Raw genomic sequence first — 21106 nt, forward strand, 5'->3', positions numbered from 1 at the left:
AACCATTTTGTAATATGGGTTGGTTGGTCAGTAGGAGCAGTGAAATAGTTTTTAAGAAATAGTTCTTAAAAAATACTTCATACGTTATTTGTGTTCTTCACAATGCTACAATCATGTCTTATGCTGTTTTATTATCATGGAACCTTCAACAGTACTTGTCAGTTAACTCTCAGGATGTTTACTTTTATTATCAGGGTGCTCTGTTGCTTTGCAGTTAATTTGCATTCTAAAGTTAATGATTTAAATTTTAAAAGTTTTCATTATTTGATTGTATTTTTACTTAGAAATCTGTAGTATAGTAGCTTTATAGAACAGATTTAGATCATGCATACAATAACCGAACCTAATCAGACTTGGTGGGATTTCAGTCTAGGATTAATTGCATTCTGGCAATGTTTAATGTATGTTTTGGGTGTCTCTGGCAGGACAGCAGTAGTTATAATGTCCAACAGTGTTGAACAGAACTCATTCCATTTGTCATCAGACCATTTCACCTGGTATATAGAATCCCATTTCTTCTCTGCTAATTTATTTTTAAATATTTGATCTATGCAGAGTTTTTTGCATAAAAAACTTCATTATTTTTGGCATAGTTGAATTTATACACTCAGGTGGTCATAATCTTACTGTACTATTTGAATTTGCATCCATGTTTAAGTCATCAAATGTAATGAGGACATTAGGATCAGTCTGGCCAACTACACTACTATGTCTACCTGTTGTTGTTGTTGTGGTCTTCAGTCCTGAGACTGGTTTGATGCAGCTCTCCATGCTACTCTATCCTGTGCAAGCTTCTTCATCTCCCAGTACTTACTGCAACCTACATCCTTCTGAATCTGCTTAGTGTATTCATCTCTTGGTCTCCCTCTATGATTTTTACCCTCCACACTGCCCTCCAATGCTAAATTTGTGATTCCCTGATGCCTCAGAGCATGTCCTACCAACAGGTCCCTTCTTCTTGTCAAGTTGTGCCACAAACTCCTCTTCTCCCCAATTGTATTCAATACCTTCTCATTAGTTATGTGATCTACCCATCTAATCTTCAGCATTATTCTGTAGCACCACATTTTGAAAGCTTCTATTCTCTTCTTGTCCAAAATATTTATCATCCATGTTTCACTTCCATACATGGCTACACTCCATACAAATACTTTCAGAAACAACTTCCTGACACTTGAATCTATACTCGATATTAACAAATTTCTCTTCTTCAGAAATGCTTTCCTTGCCGTTACCAGTCTACATTTTATATCCTCTCTACTTCGATCATCATCAGTTATTTTGCTCCCCAAATACCAAAACTCCTTTACTACTTTAAGTGTCTCATTTCCTAATCTAATTCCCTCAGCATCACCAGACTTAATTTGACTACATTGCATTATCCTCATTTTGCTGTTGTTGATGTTCATCTTATATCCTCCTTTCAAGACACTGTCCATTCCATTAAACTGCTCTTCCAAGTCCTTTGCTGTCTCTGACAGAATTACAATGTCATCGACGAACCTCAAAGTTTTTATTTCTTCTCCATGGATTTTAATACCTACTCCAAATTTTTCTTTTGTTTCCTTTACTGCTTGCTCAATATACAGATTGAATAACATCAGGGAGAGGCTACAACCCTGTCTCGCTCCCTTCCCAACCACTGCTTCCCTTTCATGCCCCTCGACTCTTATAACTACCATCTGCTTTCTGTACAAATTGTAAATAGCCTTTCACTCCGTGTATTTTACCCCTGCCACCTTTAGAATTTGAAAGAGAGTATTCCAGTCAACACTGTCAAAAGCTTTCTCTAAGTCTACAAATGCTAGAAATGTAGGTTTGTCTTTCCTTAATCTTTCTTCTAAGATAAGTCATAAGGTCAGTATTGCCTCACGTGTACCAACATTTCTACAGAATCCAAACTGATCTTCCCCGAGGTCGGCTTCTACCAGTTTTTCCATTCATCTGTAAAGAATTCGCATTAGTATTTTGCAGCTGTGACTTATTAAACTGATAGTTTGGTAATTTTCACACCTGTCAACACCTGCTTTCTTTGGTCTGAATAAAGCACATTACAGCCACATTTGGGAATTATGCTTAGCTAACTTAAAAGGCCAATAAAGTGAAACACACCAGTCATTTCAACTGATCTTTCTTTGGTGTGGTGTTCAAGATAAGATTTTTTTTGAATGCTGTATGTTTACTAACATAAATTGTCATAGCACTGTCTATAAGGCATTGCCAGCAGTAACAGTTTGCTATTAAGTTATCCTATAATCTATAATGTATTATACCACTGGATTTCAATTGGTGTTTAGTTATTACCAATGTAAGTGGTGAGTGTTTTTCTATGAGTATTTGTATCTGACATAATGAAATTTTAAAAGCATCACCTTTAAGAGTGATTTTTGGTTGTTTTAACATTTTGCACAAATCACATTCATTTAGGTTGCAATTTTTGCAAGAACATGTTGTATTAGCTGTGTCCCTAGTACTGCACTGTAGTGACTGGTCATTTATTTTGTAATCTTGCCTTTCTTCAAATGAACAAGACTCAGGCACATTTGAACTGCATCCCTGGACACCAGTGTTATGGTCCTTCATTCTGAAAAAGTCTTGTGGTTGTAGTCTAAGGCAACTGGATCCTCCTCTTCAACAGCTTTGTCGCACAGTTCTGAGAAAGTAACTTGACGTTTCACTTTCTGTTTACATGCAGTCTGTTGCTGCATTGTTCGTCATGCTTCATTTTATTAATTCTGGTAATTGAACATAATTAAACTTATTGCACAGTTTTTTAGCCCAGAATTGAAGAACAGTCCTTTACTAATACATGACTATTGTGTTAGATCTTGTTCCACTAGCACAGTTATGGTGACTGACATTTGTATTAAATAGTTTTGGCATTATGTTTTGAAAACATCACAGGACAGTCTTGCTTTCATTTTCATACCCATCATTGCTACCACCTACAATCACAACATGATCGTCTTCCTTTGGTTGAATTGTCTCAGTGATAATATTCTCCTCCATAGGCAGTTAACTAGGCATCAGGTTATAATTCACAAAAACGGAATGTTTTGAATGTATACATTCACAAATGTATGTGGAAAAGGGTTTCCCATGACTGTCAGCATGCAGTAAGAATTCTTTGTTGTATTGTTGCATCAGAAACTTCATTTTTTAATTTTATTGGGAGTTTTGTTGTCACATTCTGTTTGCCTATATTGATTAGTACCAAAACTTATACGATTATAGTTGACCTGTGGGATGAAGTCCATCGCCATACTCTGGATAAGATTGCTCCCCAACATGCTATAGCCATTTTCTGTTACCTTACAGAGGTACCAGCTGCTTGTTTAGCTGCCATCAGCTAAAGAAGGCTGTGTTCTATCATAAGAAAACAATTGTGCTCTGAGTCGTAAGTGGAAAAGGCATCAAGATGAAAGGAACTTCTATTGCAAGAATAACTATCAATGATGAAACACAGTCCTTCAAATTAGTCATTTTAACAGAATGTAGTCATAATGCTATTCTCAGAGGGGACTTCCTGCAGGCTCATGAGTGGTCATAGGCCATGGAAAATCTGAGCACTAGACTGACAAAACTATTCCAACAAGCACACAAAACAGAGATTGCTCTGGACAGTTGTTTGCCATTGAATCATTATTATCCCACCATCATTTACGAGATGAGTGCCATTCATCAATTGAGATGTTAAGTTAAACTGTGTAGCTTTTGCTGAATTTGCAAAGCTTTTCAGGCTCTCAGAAGAAATCAGTATGCCACTGATGATTGTAAGCACTATAGGTGGTCAATGAGAACTTTGGATCACTGATTGTCGTGAGCAGTCACAACTCATCCCTAAAGTTAAGTGCTTAGGCACAGCTGAATCAGTCTAGGAAGGGCAAATTGTGTTTCACTACCACTACAGAAAATGCAGGGAGGAAGGCACTACCAAATTGCAAGTGTGATCTGGCCTGACTGAGGAACAATGTGTAAGTTTTCAGATGCTTTCAAATCCAGAGTGGAGGGAAGACAGACCAAGTGACCCATGGTAAAATACCATATCAACAGTGGAGATCATCCACTAGTAACCCGACGCTCATATAGAGTATCACCAGCAGAATGACAAATAATCCAGGAGGAAGTTGAGAAGATGCTGCAAGATAATATCATTGAACCTTTAGAGAGTCCTTGGTCCTTCCTTGTGGTCCTTGTCAAGAAGATGGATGGACATGGGACTTCTGAATTGAAGAGTGACAAGTCAACAAAATCATGATTAGGGATGTCTATTTAGAGTTGCACATTGATAACAACCTAGACTGCTTGAGTGGACCAAAGTATTTCTCTGCTGTGGGCATGCACGCAGGTTACTGACAAATCAAGGATGATGAGGCTGACCAGGAAAAGACTGCTTTCACAACTTATGGGTAGTCTCCATGAGTTCAAAATTAAGCCATTTGGAATATGTAATGCCCCAGCCACCTTAGGACATAAATGGACAACCTGCATTGACATCTTAAATGGATGACATGTCTTTGCTGTCTGTATGACATTGCCAAGTACTTGAATATATGTGAAGAATATTTGAGATGCCTGACAACCACACTGATCAACACTGTAGGTTGTGACGTTACAGATTTAATTATAATGATCTCAAATGAGACCAATATATGCAAAATGACAGATAGAATAACATCAAATGTTCTTTTGCTATTTCTGAGTAATGTACTTGCTAATTCTTGTTGATCGACCAGATCCATAGTTCCATACTAAATATATCCCCAAAACAAATATACCCCCACAGGAAGATACCACCCACTGTTTTCTTAGTGGGACCTCAATCTCACTGATTCACATGAGTCTTATCTCTAAAATAGCATAACATAACAACATTCAAAAAATAAAGCAAACTGTACTAAATCCTGAATCTACTACATACACCAGTGTAATTTCCTGATTTGTTATAACCTATTACCTCTTTTACTGCGTCATCTCCACTCTTCACTTCTATAAACAAGCTGTCCACCAAGTCGTTCCCAGTCAAAGAACTCTTAAACTTAATTTTTTCCATGCAACCTCCAGCATTTATATCCAGTATCATTTCTTTACAGTATATATCTGCCTCGTATTTAATCAGGAAGTATGAGCCCGACACCAAATTTATGCTCAAACATGGTACCACTTGAAATGCATGATCAAATATTTCTCCACTAATGTATGTATCTAAAACTATTTCCCTCCTTACTGGCCTACCATAATTCCCAGCAGTATATTTTATTCATATTCCTGTTACTGAAAATTCAACAGTTTACTCATCGGTAATGTTCTCATAAAAATTCTCTGTTTGATTCTTACTTGTATAGTGAGCATATGTATATTGTGCCATTCATCTACCGTCAATGTGTGGTGCATGTATTGCCAATTATAGACAGTTGTCATTAAGATTAGGTGCTTTCAGTGCAGCCTTAGTAAGTTTGGCTTCAGAATCAACCAGTCGGTTTGAAAGTAGTTGCCAAAATATACTGTATGCACTGCAACTGTCACAGATTTGTAATAAACTCTTCATTAATTCTTTAGAAACATCTTTTTATTCATAATTCCTTTCACTCATTTCCCTGATTTGCCTAGAACAATCATGCTTACTAGACCCCCAATATTAATTTCTTCTACTACATAATGGAATGTAGTCAAATTAAATCGGGTGATGCTGAGGGAATTAAATTAGGAAATGAGACACTTAAAGTAGTAAAGGAGTTTTGCTATTTAGGGAGTAAAATAACTGATGATTGTCGAAGTAGAGAGGATATAAAATGTAGACTGGCAATGGCAAGGAAATTGTTTCTGAAGAAGAGAAATTTGTTAACGTCGAGTATAGATTTAAGTGTCAGGAAGTCATTTCTGAAAGTATTTGTATGGAGTGTAGCCATGTATGGAAGTGAAACATGGACAATAACTAGTTTGGACAAGAAGAGAATAGAGGCTTTCGAAATGTGGTGCTACAGAAGAATGCTGAAGATAAGGTGGATAGATCACGTAACTAATGAGGAGGTATTGAATACAATTGGGGAGAAGAGAAGTTTGTGGCATAACTTGACTAGAAGAAGGGATCGGTTGGTAGGACATGTTTTGAGGTATCAAGGGATCACAAATTTAGCATTGGAGGGCAGCGTGGAGGGTAAAAATCGTAGAGAGAGACCAAGAGATGAATACACTAAGCAGATTCAGAAGGATGTAGGTTGCAGTAGGTACTGGGAGATGAAGAAGCTTGCACAGGATAGAGTAGCATGGAGTGCTGCATCAAACCAGTCTCAGGACTGAAGACCACAACAACAACAACAACTAGCTTTCTAGTTTCTCCACAAAAATTTTTCATACAAGCATTTCTCCTATCATACTGCTTAAACCAACCTCCGAATAAATTATTATTTCCTGTAACTAACTCCATCCCACCATCATCTGTTCCCTTACTTCTTTGCTTTTATTGTTATTATAAAAACCTCTGCTGTTGTGCATTTTCCTATTTCTTGGTTCTATGTCTTACATTATTTCTTGGCCCAAAGTTGACCCTAGTTTGGAACAAAATTCATTTTTCTGAATTCTGTCACTGTTGCCTTTTGGTCCATAATCATAGCCCTGTTTTCATGCATTGTCCTTAGTTCATTCCTGTAATTACTTTCCAATTGATCCCTCTGGTTCATATTCTCATAATTGAACCTTCCTCTATTTGTTTTCTCTCCAATTCTCATCCTGATACTTATTTCTGGTCTGATCCTATGGGTTGTTCCCCAATTTCCATTATTCCTATTAGCTTGGAAATTCCTTAGTATGTTTCCCTGATTATTACCCCCAATGCTTGGCTTATGGCACAGTGCCTGATCCGTCCTCCAAGAAACTTTCAATAGAATTTGCAGAGCAGTGTATTAACTCTTAACGTAAAATCTCAGGTAATCTTCACCTTAATGTGGAAATGTCAGTGACTACCCTCAATAGCCTATCAAGATGTACCAATTTTCTTGTTTCCTCCTGGCAGAACTTGTACATAGCTTATATACCCCCATTGTACACAAGTCCATTTAGAAATGTGTTATGTAATTGATATTGCTTAGCTTTACTCCAATATCTATTCAAATATAATTACTCAGATACATCATATTGAAGTGAACTGATCTGGACACAGATTTGTCCATGTCTGAGCAGAATCTCCAAATGATCACTTAACAAATTTAATTCCAGTTTGATCAGTCATCCATTCAATGAAACAGTCTTTGCATGCTGCAAGAAAATCCACAGCATGGTATTTACTGAAAAGGTTTTTCCGCATTTCCAAAACTACTGCATAATCCTAAATTGCTTACTCTACTGATCACTTTGCTAATTTCACCATTATTCACAGCTAGCACACTTTGTGCCTGACAATTCACCCATTATTAAAGTTTTTGTTTCGTCATTGCCAGCCACAATCAGAGCTCGCCTAGTCTCTTTATCCCTAGTGTTGCATATCTATTTGCTTGAAAGAATCTCAGCTCTCAGTTCAGCCTCAACCATATTCATTTTAGTAAACATATTCCTTTCCACCTCCCAAAATGTAACTATTAAATCCTCCAATTGATTGTTTAATCTCTTGGTTTTACCATCCAAATCATTTTTCTACATTCCCCATATAATTTTTAAATTCATTTCTTAATTTATTTTTAAACCCTCCCTCCCCCCCCCCCTCCACCCAATAGAAGAATCCATTTTTACTCCTCATAGAACTATCTTAATTCCCCATGGACTAATTTATTTTGGTGTTGATTTGAATCATCAGGGAGTATATCTTTCAAAGTCATTTCCTCTGTCTCTGCGGGCTCTGAGACTCACTTCCACTAGCTACAGACTCACAATCATGACTTTTTAATTTTGTGATGCATTGCTGTTTGTAGCAAAAGAACTGACAATCACGCAAATAATGCACCTGCTGCTACACTTAACTTATTTGTCATGACTGTGACTCTGCTGCTGATGACTGCTGTTGTTGGATGCTCTGTTGTGGTGACTTGTGCTACCAAAGTATGGCATGGTCATTGCAGTGTGGTGTGAGATACAGCTGGACTGTGGCAGGGGTAGCAGCTATGCAAAGGTAACAGCTCCATCTCACAGTTGTCTGGTCACTGCTCATATGTTTGTCACATTGGCACATTTGCAACATATTTGTTGCAGATTACTGAACTGGCTTGACACATAGTTCTGCACTGCCTTACCAAGTCTGTTCACAGTGAACTATCCCAGACTGAGCCCACATATGTGACATTACGGACTGAATTATGATGATCCCGGATGTGAGTAACATATGCCAGGTGAAGGACAGAACAGTATTGAATGTTCTTTTGCTATCTCTTGGACAAGACCAATCTATATGACTGTATGGACAGATATGTATTTCCTAATTCTTGTTGATGCACCAAATAAATGTTCAGTGACTTGTGAGCCCACACATGCATCAGTATGAATGAAATGGAGTATGCGTTGATCCAGAGAAAATAAGAGCTATCACAGATTTTCTGACTGCTCTGCATACTCAGGATGTGGGTAGTTTTTCAGAATGTACTCATACTACCAGTGATTTGTAAAGGATTTCTGTACCAAGGCACAACCCTTGCAAGCACTAGTGCAGGGAGATGCCAAACTTTCCTGGAAATTAGCACAAGAAAGATCTTTTCATGCCCTTAAGGAAGTGTTAACATCTCCATTTCTAGCACTGTATGATGAGAATGCTGAGACAGAACTTCCACAATCCTAACAGGTTTGAGACAGTGGCAGTTGTTGTATAAATTCCAGAAGGTGCTGCAAAGGGGATAGCTTTTGCTTCCAGAGTGCTCCCCAAGTCCAAGATGAACTACTCTGCTACTAAGAAAAGAGTGCCTTGCAGTTGTTTAGGACATCAACAACTTCCAGCCATATTTACTTGCTAGAGAAAGTGAGACTACCAGAAGAGTTAACGAAATGTTAATTTGTTCTGTGTTGTATCTTTATCACTTGTTCGACATCACATACAATGTCAGGTATTATGATCCTTCACCAAGAAAAGAAAAGTACAGAGACATCATGCATGCTCTCTGTATAAAAATCTGCTACAATGCAGAGGCACAGTTCAATGAAGGGAGGTTCAAGAAAACTGAAGACCCACTCAATGATTGCAAAGCTTCATTGAGAGGGAATGCCACCAATTCTCTATCATAGTGAAGGGGATGTAACACCATGGCCAGAACATGAATATCTGCCAGCATTGTTAGACAGAGAACCATTGACGAGATCTATATCCAAGGTATTGCAGTTGGCTTCAATGAGAACTTCTGATAGGGGAGAGAACAATGCCACAAACTGTGCTGCATGCAGGGTAGTGTTTAGCATCAATGCCAGTTCAAACCAGATCACCAAAAACTATTTTTTATTTAGTATTTATTGTTTCTGGAAAGTTCTTGAAGTAGTTTATGTTTGTATAATCATCAGTGTTCAGTGTTTATGTAAATACCAGCATTCTAGAGTATTCAATATTTGTATAAATAGCTGCACTCACCATCCAGGAGGTCAGTTCTGTTCCAGGTCTACATTGGTGTTGGTAATAAATGTGCTTTCACTACTAAGTTTGAACTTTGATGACCCTGCCTTCAGATTTGTACTTCATTTAAGTTTATACACAACATACTTTTGTTGGTAAGATAATGGAAAACTGATGTTTATCGATGAAAGAAATTGCCTAAAAGATACATGTCTGGCCCATACAGCAACACTCCTCAGGTTTTGGTGTCAGGTCAGGTTAATAGTGTTTTCCATGAGGAGTACTTTGAGTAGTCAGAACTTTGTCTGCCTGCTGGAAGTGTGTAGGAAATGTGGAAAAATGTAAATAGGTAGAAACTCAACGAAAGCTGCCTACTATCTCATGAAAATATATTTAGCAAATCACCTTGTGACTAGAACATATGAATAGTGTGTTTGCACTAAAAGTTTCATCATTTATGTTTTCCTGAATGTGTATGTGATAATGTACAAATTATCTTTTTTTTCTCAAAATGTTTTTACAGGTTATTTGGTGTTGTTTGTCTTTGAGAGATGGTAGTTCTTGCCTTTTGGCTGGCCATCATGATCGTTTTATAGAAAAGGAGTATGCAGCAGCTATGTCTCAGCCTGTTCTTCAGCTGCCAAAAGGAACTCTGGCTGTTGGAGAGTGAGTATTGGTATATTACTGTGACAGTAACACACTATCAACAGTTACAGGATCGTCATGTCTTTTATTCTTGTGCTACAAAAATTAATCTTTTTGCATTATCAACAATGTAGGAAAAGACAGATTGCTACTTACCGTAAAGAAGACACATTAAGCTGCAGACAGGCACAGTTAAAAGACACTTACATAAAACTTTTGGCCACAGCCTCCATCAGCAGAAGAGGGGCACACACCATTCATACCCACGAGCAAGCACACCTCATACACACATGACCGCCAACTGTAGCATCTTGGGGCAGAATGCAACTATCACATGGGATAAAAGCAGCAACAGAGGGGGCAGAGAAGGGGAAAGGATAGTAGTGTACAAGTGGGGAGAGAGACAAACGCTATCTGGTGGAGTGTGCAGGGACTAGAATGCCCACAGGCACAGTGTTAGAAGGTTGTGGGGCGGGGAGGTGGGGTGAAAATTGAGGAGGAGGAAAGGAGAGGAACAGGGAGAGACAGGCAGACGCATTGACAGAGATTGGCAAATAAACAGGGTGGGAGACAAGAATGGGGAGGAGATGACAAAACAGAGGGGGTGGAAACTGTTGGGTGGAGGGTGTTGGGACAGTACGTTACCATAGGCTGAGGCCGTGCTTTTTGCATTATGCTATCTTTGTAATCGGTCAATGGAAACTTGTGTTCTCTGACATTGAACTTGCTGGCATAAAACTCTGTGTGGCATAAAACTCTGTGGGCCAAAGTGGGTCTTGAAGGCACACAGTTCCCAGAAATTCAGAAATAATCTAGTAAAATGCTATAAAGAGCATTATACAAGAAGTTCGAGACTGTGTGGCAACACCTGCATTCTGATGCTGATGAAGTGTAAGAGAATAAGAGACTATTACATGATATAATGTTGTTCAGTATAATATCTCCTAACTAATATTGTATTATATGTTACAAGAAATACGTCAGGGTGACATGAAGTGGTCACTTACAGTCACTTACCATATCTTATATGACACGATAGATCACAGACGCAACGTACGTTACTAAAATAATAGATCCTGTTTTTTTGTGACAGTACTGCTCTAAAATCAGATTTTCACACTGCAGCAGAGTGTGCATTGATACGAAACTTCCTGGCAGATTAAAACTGTGTACCAGACCAAAACTTAAACTCATAACCTTTACCTTTTTCAGACAAGTGCTCCGATGACTGAACTACCCAAGCATGACCCACCACCCATCCACAGAGCTTTAGTTCTATCGGTACCTCATCTCCTACCTTAAAAACTTCATAGAAGCTCTCCTGCAAAACTTTCAAGACTAGCACCCGTGGAAGAAAGGATATTGTGGAGACTTGGCCTAGCCATAGCCTGGGGGATGTTTCCAGTGGAGTATACACTGATACAAAACTTCCTGGTAGATTAAAACTGTGTGCTAGGCTGAGGCTCAAACTCAGAACCTTTGGCTTTCATGAGCAACTACTCTACTGACCGATGTACCCTAGCACAAGTCACAACCTGCCCTCACAGCTTTACCTCTACCAGTACCTCGTCTCCAACCTTCACAGAAGCTCTCCTGTGAAACTTGCAAGAGTAGGACTCCTGGAAGAAAGGATATTGTGGAGACATGGCTTAGCCACAGTCTGAGGCTTGTTACAAGAATGAAAGTTTCAATCTGCAGCAGATTATGTACTGGTATGAAACTTCCTGGCAAATTGAAGCTGTGTAGTGGGTAGAAACTCAGTCTTGGGAACTTTGTCTTTCACAGGCAAGTGCTCTATCAACTGAGCAACCCAAGCATCTTCACAGATTTACTTCTGCCAGTACCTCATCTCCTACCTTCCAAACTTCACAGAAGCTCTCCTATGAAACTTTAAGGCCAGCAGTCCTGGAAGAAAGGATTTAGCGGAGACATTGCTTGTAATGAAAGCATTTAAAAACATTGCTGTACAGTAATTTCTGAGTGGAGCACTTTATAGTAATGCAGTTGAATAATGCATACTGCTAGAAACACGTATTCACACTTATGACTTCAGCAATTTTGCACCCTAAAACTATTAAAATAATAATAAACAGAAACATCTAACAGCACAAAGACACTACTAGCTTTTGAGCTACTGCTCTTTTCTTGTTTATCTTACATACTCTTTTGCACACAATCAGACACACAAATACATTTACTTGCAATGACAGTCACCTTGCTTCCTAATTTTACTTGTTAAATTGGGTCTGGTAGCCATATATCCAGCAGTGTAAGTTGACATTAAAGGAACAACTCTGTGAACTGTGGTGATCATCAAAACATATGATATTATTGGTCATAAGGTTTACAGTACTGAACTAATAGTCGCAATATTGATCCCCTATCTTGGATCAGAATTTTGTTGGAAACTATACTTCTCTAAAATGAAATTGCAAAATACATCTACCATATGCTAGTTTGTGAAATACACTTAATTTGTTTGTTCTTAATGTAAACTGATGTTGCATTTTTTGTTATGATATGTTTGTTCACTATAATATATTTTCACTAAATACAGGTACAAAATGACAGCAAATGTATACAAAGTGGGTCAAGAAGGCTTTGACAGTGCGGAAGTCACTGTGTTGGTTGTGCCCGGCCACCCTCCAGAAGTTAGGATACTGTCACAGAGTACATATCATGCAGTAAATCCTCTTGATGTGGTTACCATCTCAGGCATTGTAAAGGGAGCAGAGCAAGGATGTCTTCTGTGGTGGGAAGCTATATCATCACCTGGTTTCCAGCCATTTGATTTATCAGCAGAGCTTAAGTTGGGGGACATCCTTACTCTGGAACCAGAAGATACCACCAGTACAGAAAGGTGAGTTGTGTTGTAATCATTATAATACAGACAAAGTAATTCAGAATTGACAGGTATTGGTGCCTTCAATCCAGTAATGGTCTAGCAATAACAGACAGGCTGATAAACAGAAAAAATATAAGACTAACAAAACATCAACTTCTGAACTAAATTTGTGTGAGAATCCAAAAAACTTGATGCCTGGTGATCAGCCTGATTGTGCTGTGTGATACTGGGTTACTGTTTTCCTTGCTGCTTACATAGATGGCACCATTCCTCCCAAAGGGACATGATTTTAGCCTTTCAAGCTAATGTGTCATGTGGAACTCAGAATTAGTATCATGGGAATATGGCATTGCACACTTCAAAAAATGCCAAAGTTTATGATTTTTCAGGCAGAAGTTACATGTTGTATCCTTGTTTGGTACAATGAATTATTTTTATGGCTTAATTACAGTGTATTGAGTATATTTATTTAAAGTTCTGAGTCAAAATCAATTACACATTTCAATAAATATTTTACTAACTCATTGTAAGGCCCTACTGCTGTTGATAAACTCACTTTTAGAGCAATGAAAAGAAATTGCTAAGCTTGCAGAATCCAAACTTCTGTGTTTTTTCCTGTCTTATGTCTCCAATGAGGTGACACCTGAAAGTGTAAAGACTTCCTCCTACAATTTCACCCTGCCACACAGCTTTAATACTCTGTGGAGCTTCATTGTCAAAGAAAATATTTTCTTCATTTATAGTAATTAATTAGTTTTTCTAATTTCAAATTCTCCACTACAAGAATCATTTGGGTTTCCAGAAAGATTCTAGGACTTGACTTATCCATTAACATTCTTTCATTTTATGGTACTTTCTAATCATTTTTGATCATTTTTTGTGAATTTATTGTGCCTTACTTTATTTCTGCCCACGTTTTTATTAACCTTGGTGACTGATTTCATTTCATTACCTCCTTCTTTGATAGTTCAGTCATTTGCTAACTTTTTTGCTTCTACTGTAACCTTCCTTGATATCTTCTTGTAGTTTCTTAAATACAGTTTTAAAGCTGCATTTTGTTCTGCTGATGTATTAAGTTTTCTAAGAGCTTCTGGTGATTCATTTATGTCCAGTGTTTTCCATGTATTTGGTTTTACATTAAATTTTATTTTATTCACTGTCATTGCAACATCAAAGCAACATTTATAAGTAGGCATACAGAAAAATGTGTCAGATGCTTTGTTGACACATTCCTGGGAAATCTTTTGCCATCTTAATTAACATAGCATGTAGCTGAAAGTTCTGTTGTTTTCATTCCTGACTCTTCTCATGACATAGTTTTCATTTACCCCACAGTTATTATTAAGCACATCGTAAGAATGTATTCAATTGTATTGTGATCTAAAAAACCAGTGTCTGTCAGAGTGTCATAGTCAAACGTTTGTCAACAAATGGATAATCCATTGTCATTTCACTCCATTGGTCATGTCTCTTGGTCTCTTGTTTTGTTGGTAGCAGTTCATATGAGATCAAGAAGCTTGTCAATTGATTTCTTTTAGTGCCTGCAGTTCTGCAGTTTAAATCAAAGTTACTAAGCACAGTTGTGTGTTTTGACCGAATTTTAGTTTCATTTAGAAAGCTCTCCAGGTTTCATAAAAACAAAGTGAATTGATCTGTTGATGACCTGTGTATAAAAACAATAACAGTTCCTTTTTCCATTAGTTCACATGAGCAGCACTCAAATTCTTTTTGAATGCAGTTCAGTTTAATGTCTTTTTAATTACAGCCCTTCCTAACAAATACACATTCTTCACAATAGTTATAAGTTTACTTATGGAAGTAACTTATCATTTTAAAATCTGTAATTGTAACAGTGAATGTTTGTGGTTCCCTTGGCCATTGCTCATAGGTGCAAACCAGTGAGAGTCCTTAAGATCATCATTTAGGAGCACTTCTAATTCACTCATTTTACTACTTAAAGCTGGAATATTCTTGTACAACAATGTTAAAGAATATATACATTCTAATTGTTGCTCATTGTTTAGCTTAGTAATTTACTGGTGCTCTTTGACACTAGAACATCCTCCAGATATGGTGGTACTACTGCCCTTCTTTCATATCCTGATTGCTTATTTGCTGCTGCTTTGATTTACAAAATGGTTCAAATAGATCTGAGCACTATGGGACTGAACATCTGAGGTCATCAGTCTCCTAGAACTTAGAACTACTTAAATCTAACTGACCTAAGGACATCACACACATTCATGCCTGAAGCAGGATTCGAATCTACGACTGTAGCAGTCACGTGGTTCAGGACTGAAGTGCCTAGAGCCACTCAGCCACCACGGCCGGCATTTGTTTACAGTTGTCTTTTTAATGTTTGTGACCAAGAGTGAGGAGCACACTACAGTTGAAGTGCCCAGGTAGCAAAGAACGAACAGAGTACAATAGCATGAGATGTGAGGGTTGTACTAGGCAGTTCAGGCTGATCAGATCTGTGAGATATGGTCAGTGGTGAGCTGTCAGATGCTCGAGGCCTTGGTCGACAAAGAGCAGCGGGTGCTCAATGATGAACAAAGCCCATGACGTCATAGGCAGTGAACTCCAAATGATGAGCTGGTAGGCGCAGCCAGCGTGAAGTCAGTGTGTGAAGACTGCTCGTTGAAAGAGCTTCAGTTGAGGAACTGCTAGGTACAATCGGCATTAAGTCCTAAGTGGAGAGTGGATGCAGAGTGTTCAGTTGGCAGCCTTAATACTTGTCTAGCAGAAAAATACTACCCGAGGCACATGACTCACGGATGTGAGGTAGTGCCATGATGGCAGCACTGTTTGCTCCACAGGGTGACCTGTAGCTGCTGGAAGTTCAATTGTAAACAATATGACATGTGTCTTTTGGTGCAGATTGTTTGTGTTTCATCTCCAGATGAAGCATCCTTAAGCAGGCTGGAGCTGTGACAATATTCGATACATGACTGTGTGGTCAGTGTATATGTTACACAGTGGTATCCTGTAAATACAGCCTCAGTCCCCCCTTAAGGAAGAGATGACCTAGCCTTCTTGCAGAAGATGGGGCTGCAAAAGGGAGGGGTGCTCCAGTGTTGGGAAGGCGGTCCATCTGTTGGGTGTTTAAGGCAAAGGAGGCTGGACCCAGTGGGCATTGGTAGAAGGCTGATGGTTCGGATGCGGCTGCAACAGATGGTCCTGGCTCGGACGAGAACTTATAAGAGGAAACCTGGAAAAGAGATAGATGCAGGATCATCATCTGGGAAGGTCAAAACTTCCAGGAGTGCATAATCAGAGGTCAAGGGAAGTCCAGTTGATGGTCAGAGGAAGGTATGCAGATGAGAATTGGTTATAGCCCTGTATGATGCAAGAGGTCCCTGTGGTAGCAGGTAGTGCTACTGACATGAGTTTACCCAGAGTCATCCGACCAGGAACAGCACAGGGTATGGCTTGTTCAAAGGCCCATATGTGAAAAAAATGCAGGAGCAGTATAGCATGTGGCCTTCCAGGGTGAAAGTGTACTGTGAAGACAAGGGAAACGTGTGAGGTCCTGCAGTATGGAGCATAATGTATCTGACAGGGATGGCTTGTGTGTTAACCATGAGCGGATGGCCTGTGTGAACCAGACGTCAAGATATCGATTCTGTGGGATGCAAAGGAGCAAAGCATGTTGCAGTAGCAGGGCTGGAGGTGTTGGCAGGGCCAGAGGCACTGGAGCTGTTGGCGGCGTGGCCAAGCTGCTGAGGCCAGTGACGGAAGGGCTGGTGGCAGATAGATAATGAGTTAGAATCCGCAGGAAGCTAAGTAATGGCACAAATGAAGACAGATATATAGCATTTGAAGGAGCATGGAAAATAAGAAAAGAAAGTAGGATGAGAAATGAAACCCGTGGCATCAAGGAACCTGCCTCAGAACAGTCAGTGTGCACAAGAGTATGACAATTTGGCATCAAGTAAGGTGCCTTGGAAAGATAGTTGTGTTCAGTGGCACAAAAATTTGTCATCAAGGAAGTTCCTCAGATTTATGAGGGTGTACAAGAACATGGAAAGTGTCATAACAGATAGTATGTTGGTCCCACAAGTGGACATAGGTCAGGGTAGAGAAGTCTGTACCAGGGTCGAGGAGCATCAGAACAGATAGGAAGAAAGACTCTTTGTTGGGCATGATCTTGAATTGTGGATGCCCTGAAGTATTTTCTAACTATGTGAGGGAGATGGGCCAATGCTCCAACTCTTCATTGAATTTTTGAGGTAGCAGTGATTGCGTCATTAGGGCCACATGGGTTAACTTTTGTGGGAGAAGCTCATAGTCATGTTGTAAGCACCATAAGCAAAGCAGGAGATCCACTGATACATCTGAGTGCTGCGTCACTGTACCAAAATGACACTGAGGTAGTGAGAGCACATGTATGTGATGAAAATCAGCACATTCCAAAACAGTGCCTGGGTACGGAAGGCTACACTGGTTGAGCATGTAAATCATGGAGGATTTGCTGCTTTGGATGACAGTCAATTTTGTCATGTAAGGCAAAACCAATTATTCTCATTGACCTAGAATGTGTGACCCAAAGTGAGAAACACACTACAAAGTAAGTGCCCAGGTAGCAAAGAAGAGTTGTATGTTTATTAAATCCAGTGAATGGAGCACAATAGCAGGAGTTCAAGGGATATGAGGTTGCAGTACTTGGTTCAGGCTGACAGTCAATCACTGATGATTGTAATGGAATGTTCTTACACTGATGAGGAAAGTGGCCTGTGATTGACAGTGAGCAGTCAAGTGCTTGAGGCCTCGGTTGGCGATGAATGGTCATGTGCTCAAGGATGGACGAAATCTGTGAGGTCATATGCTATTGACAATGCAGTGAGTGAACCCGAATTATGAGGTGCCAGGCACAGCTGAGGTGAGGCTGGGAGTGAGAAGACTGCTTGTCAAAGGATGTCCAACTGGAAAACTGCTAGGTGCTTTTGGTGTTAAGCCTGATGTGAAGAATGGCTGCAGAGTGGCTGGACGGCAAACTAAATACTCGCTCGATGGGAGAATACCAGTGGAGGCACATGACTCATGAATGCGAGGTAGTACTGTGATGGTGCCACTGCTTGCACCACAGGGTACTGTGGAATCTGGAAGTATCACACTTAGTTCTCAGTATATTTACCCCTTAATGCTATTTGTTACTGATAATGAAAATCAGGTTAATTGAACTTTAATACAACAGTCACAATACAAGACATAAAAATAATTTTCATGTAAACTTTGCCTCCTTGTCGAATGTTTAGAATCAAGTTATGTACTCTAGTGGTAAGATATTCAATAAACTTCCATCTAACATGAAACAGATAACTAAAACCATACATCATTAACCACTCTTCCTACAAGATACCTCAGTATACATATACAGGGACAGAAGGTTCTGCTAGCTATATTGCAAGCAGCAGTGTTTGTTGTAATGCTGTATGAGAGTAATAATGTATTATAAATAGGACTCAGTATGTAGAGACATACAAACTATTTTCTTTGAAAAATTAACAGGGAAAGTTACAGGGTAAATGTTGTACTCTTTAATAATAAGTTAGCTCATATCAATTCTAACATTCAGAAAACTGTCAGAAGTACAATAGATTGCCAAAATATAAGAAGCCCTATAAATAAAGAAGAAGTTCTACTTCTTTCTCTTCAAGAAACAGCTGACACTGATGAAACTATTGCTGTTGTGCTCTGTCAAACTGAATGTCACCTGGAAGTTACAGAAATCAATCAAATACATTTAAATAGTTGTGGAATTGTTTCTTACTACTGCAGAGCAAACTCAACCCAAGGTAGGGTGGCAATTTATATGCACAACACTCTTAGATCACAAACACAGATGTAGCTTGGTGCTATACTGAACAACATTTTGAATGCTGTGCTGTCAAATTAAAATTGTAAGCTCAGTTCCTCCAATAACTGCAGTTTATCGGGCACCTGTGGGAAACATTAAAAAGTTCCTTGCAGCTATTATTAGTTCCTAAAAAACTGTATAGGAATAACAAACAATGGGACATCCAGGATGGAATGTAGCAGTATTATGAAAGGAAAGTTGCTACTCACCATACAGCAGAGATGCTGAGTTTCAGATAGGCACAACAAAAAGACTGTCACAAATAAATAAAGCTTTCAGCCATTAAGGCCTTTGTCAACAATAGACATAGACACACACAACACAAACACAGGCACGCACACAAACACAACTCACACATGCGACCACAATCTCAGGCAACTGAAACCACACCTTTTCTTTTTTGTGTGTGTTCATGTGTGTGTGTGTGTGTGTGTGTGTGTGTGTGTGTGTGTGTTTTTTGTGTGTGTGTCTATGTTTATTGTGGACAAAGGCCTTAATGTCCAAAAGCTTTATTTATTTACAATAGTCTTTTCGTTGTACCTATCTGCGACTCAGCCTTTCCGCTATGTGGCAAATAGTTGCTTTCCTTTCAAAATATTGTTATAGGAATAACAGTCAGATTATAGTATGTGGTGATTTTAACATTAATTTTTCTTTCAAATAGTAACAGTAATAAACAACTTGAATCATCGTTGTCAACTTTCAGCCTACTCCTGATAGTCTCACTCCCAACAAGAATAGAAGTGCACAGCAATATATTGATTAATAATTTGTTTATGGATCCCATAAATTACAATGATGTAAACACGCAAGCTATAATACATGGTCTGTCTGATATGATGGTCAATTGCAACCTTAAAACTTGCTAGTTGAAAAACAGTAAATGGTCACACCCAGGGTAAACATGTTAGAATAATAAATATGAAAACAGTTCACACTATGAACAATGGGATGGAGTGTACCAGGCAGGTACAATGATTGAGAAATTCATTTCTGGCCTTATTGCTCAAATATTTTGAAGCCTGCTTCCCCCAAAGACAGATTAAAATGAAACCAACCTCATGTGAAGGAAAGAGTGGATAACTACTGACATCAGAATATCATGTGCTAAAAACAGTGACTTGTGTGTGGAACAAGGAGCTAGTGCAAACTTAGCAGTAAAACTACATTACAAAAAACACTGTGAAATTTCTAACATATGTTATCAGGAAGGCCAGACAAATGCATCGTGCAGATAAAATTAGCTAGTCAAACAAGAAAGTAAAAACCATATCGAACATCATAAAAAGTGAGACAAATAGGAATATAAAATCTGAACAATCAGGGACTCCACAGTCTTCTGGTAAAAGTTCATACAAGAATAATCAAAAAGTTGCAGCCTCTTATTTTAATAACTTTTTTTTCACTGCAGCTGAAATAACAGGGAACTGTAATAAACCCTCTCTCACAGAAGCCATAGAGCCACTAAATCACACTAAATATAGTTGGTCTTTAAATATGTCTGCTTGTGTCTGTATGTGTGGATGGATATGTGCGTGTGTGCGAGTGTATACCTGTCCTTTTTTCCCCCTAAGGTAAGTCTTTCCGCTCCCGGGATTGGAATGACTCCTTACCCTCTCCCTTAAAACCCACTTCCTTTCGTCTTCCCCTCTCCTTCCCTCTTTCCTGATGAGGCAACAGTTTGTTGCGAAAGCTTGAATTTTGTGTGTATGTTTGTGTTTGTTTGTGTGTCTACCGACCTGCCAGCGCTTTTGTTCGGTAAGTCACCTCATCTTTGTTTTTATATATAAATATAGTTCTTCATTTCAAAAGCACAACTCCTAAAGAAATTTTAAAAATCATAAAATTACTTAAAAGCTGTGGATCTTCTGGATGTGATGGAATATCAGATAGAATTTTAAAGTCATGTGCAGACTTAATCAGTCACTTATTATGCTATTGGTGTAACTGGTCAATGAAAACTGGGAAATTTCCAGATAGAATGAAACATGCAATGGTGTTGCCCATCCACAAAAGTAGGGCAAGAGACGTATAAGTACTGTCCAATTATTGGCTCATCTCTTTGCTCCACATAGAGAGTTAGATTTAGCCTAACTGATGAAACTCTAGGTGAATTAAATCTCAGAAGGTATCCTATGGGGATCTTTTGTGACCCTGCTAAAGCTTACCACTGTGTAGATCATAACACATTACTAAAAAAGCTTCCATACTATGGCATTAAAGACAAACCTTTGTG

The 21106-nt window shown here is 38.8% G+C and overlaps 1 protein-coding gene across 1 annotated transcript in view; it reads left to right on the forward strand.

Annotated features, from left to right (window-relative positions):
* Positions 1 to 21106, forward strand: part of LOC124619798 — a 424654-nt gene that overhangs the window by 182630 nt on the left and 220918 nt on the right. Inside the window, exons 15-16 of the mRNA XM_047146390.1 lie at positions 10044 to 10186; positions 12723 to 13025. Coding sequence (XP_047002346.1) covers positions 10044 to 10186; positions 12723 to 13025 — 446 coding nt within the window. The remainder of the gene's footprint in view (positions 1 to 10043; positions 10187 to 12722; positions 13026 to 21106) is intronic.

Source organism: Schistocerca americana, chromosome 6, assembly GCF_021461395.2.
Source record: "Schistocerca americana isolate TAMUIC-IGC-003095 chromosome 6, iqSchAmer2.1, whole genome shotgun sequence".
Lineage (NCBI taxonomy): Eukaryota > Metazoa > Arthropoda > Insecta > Orthoptera > Acrididae > Schistocerca > Schistocerca americana.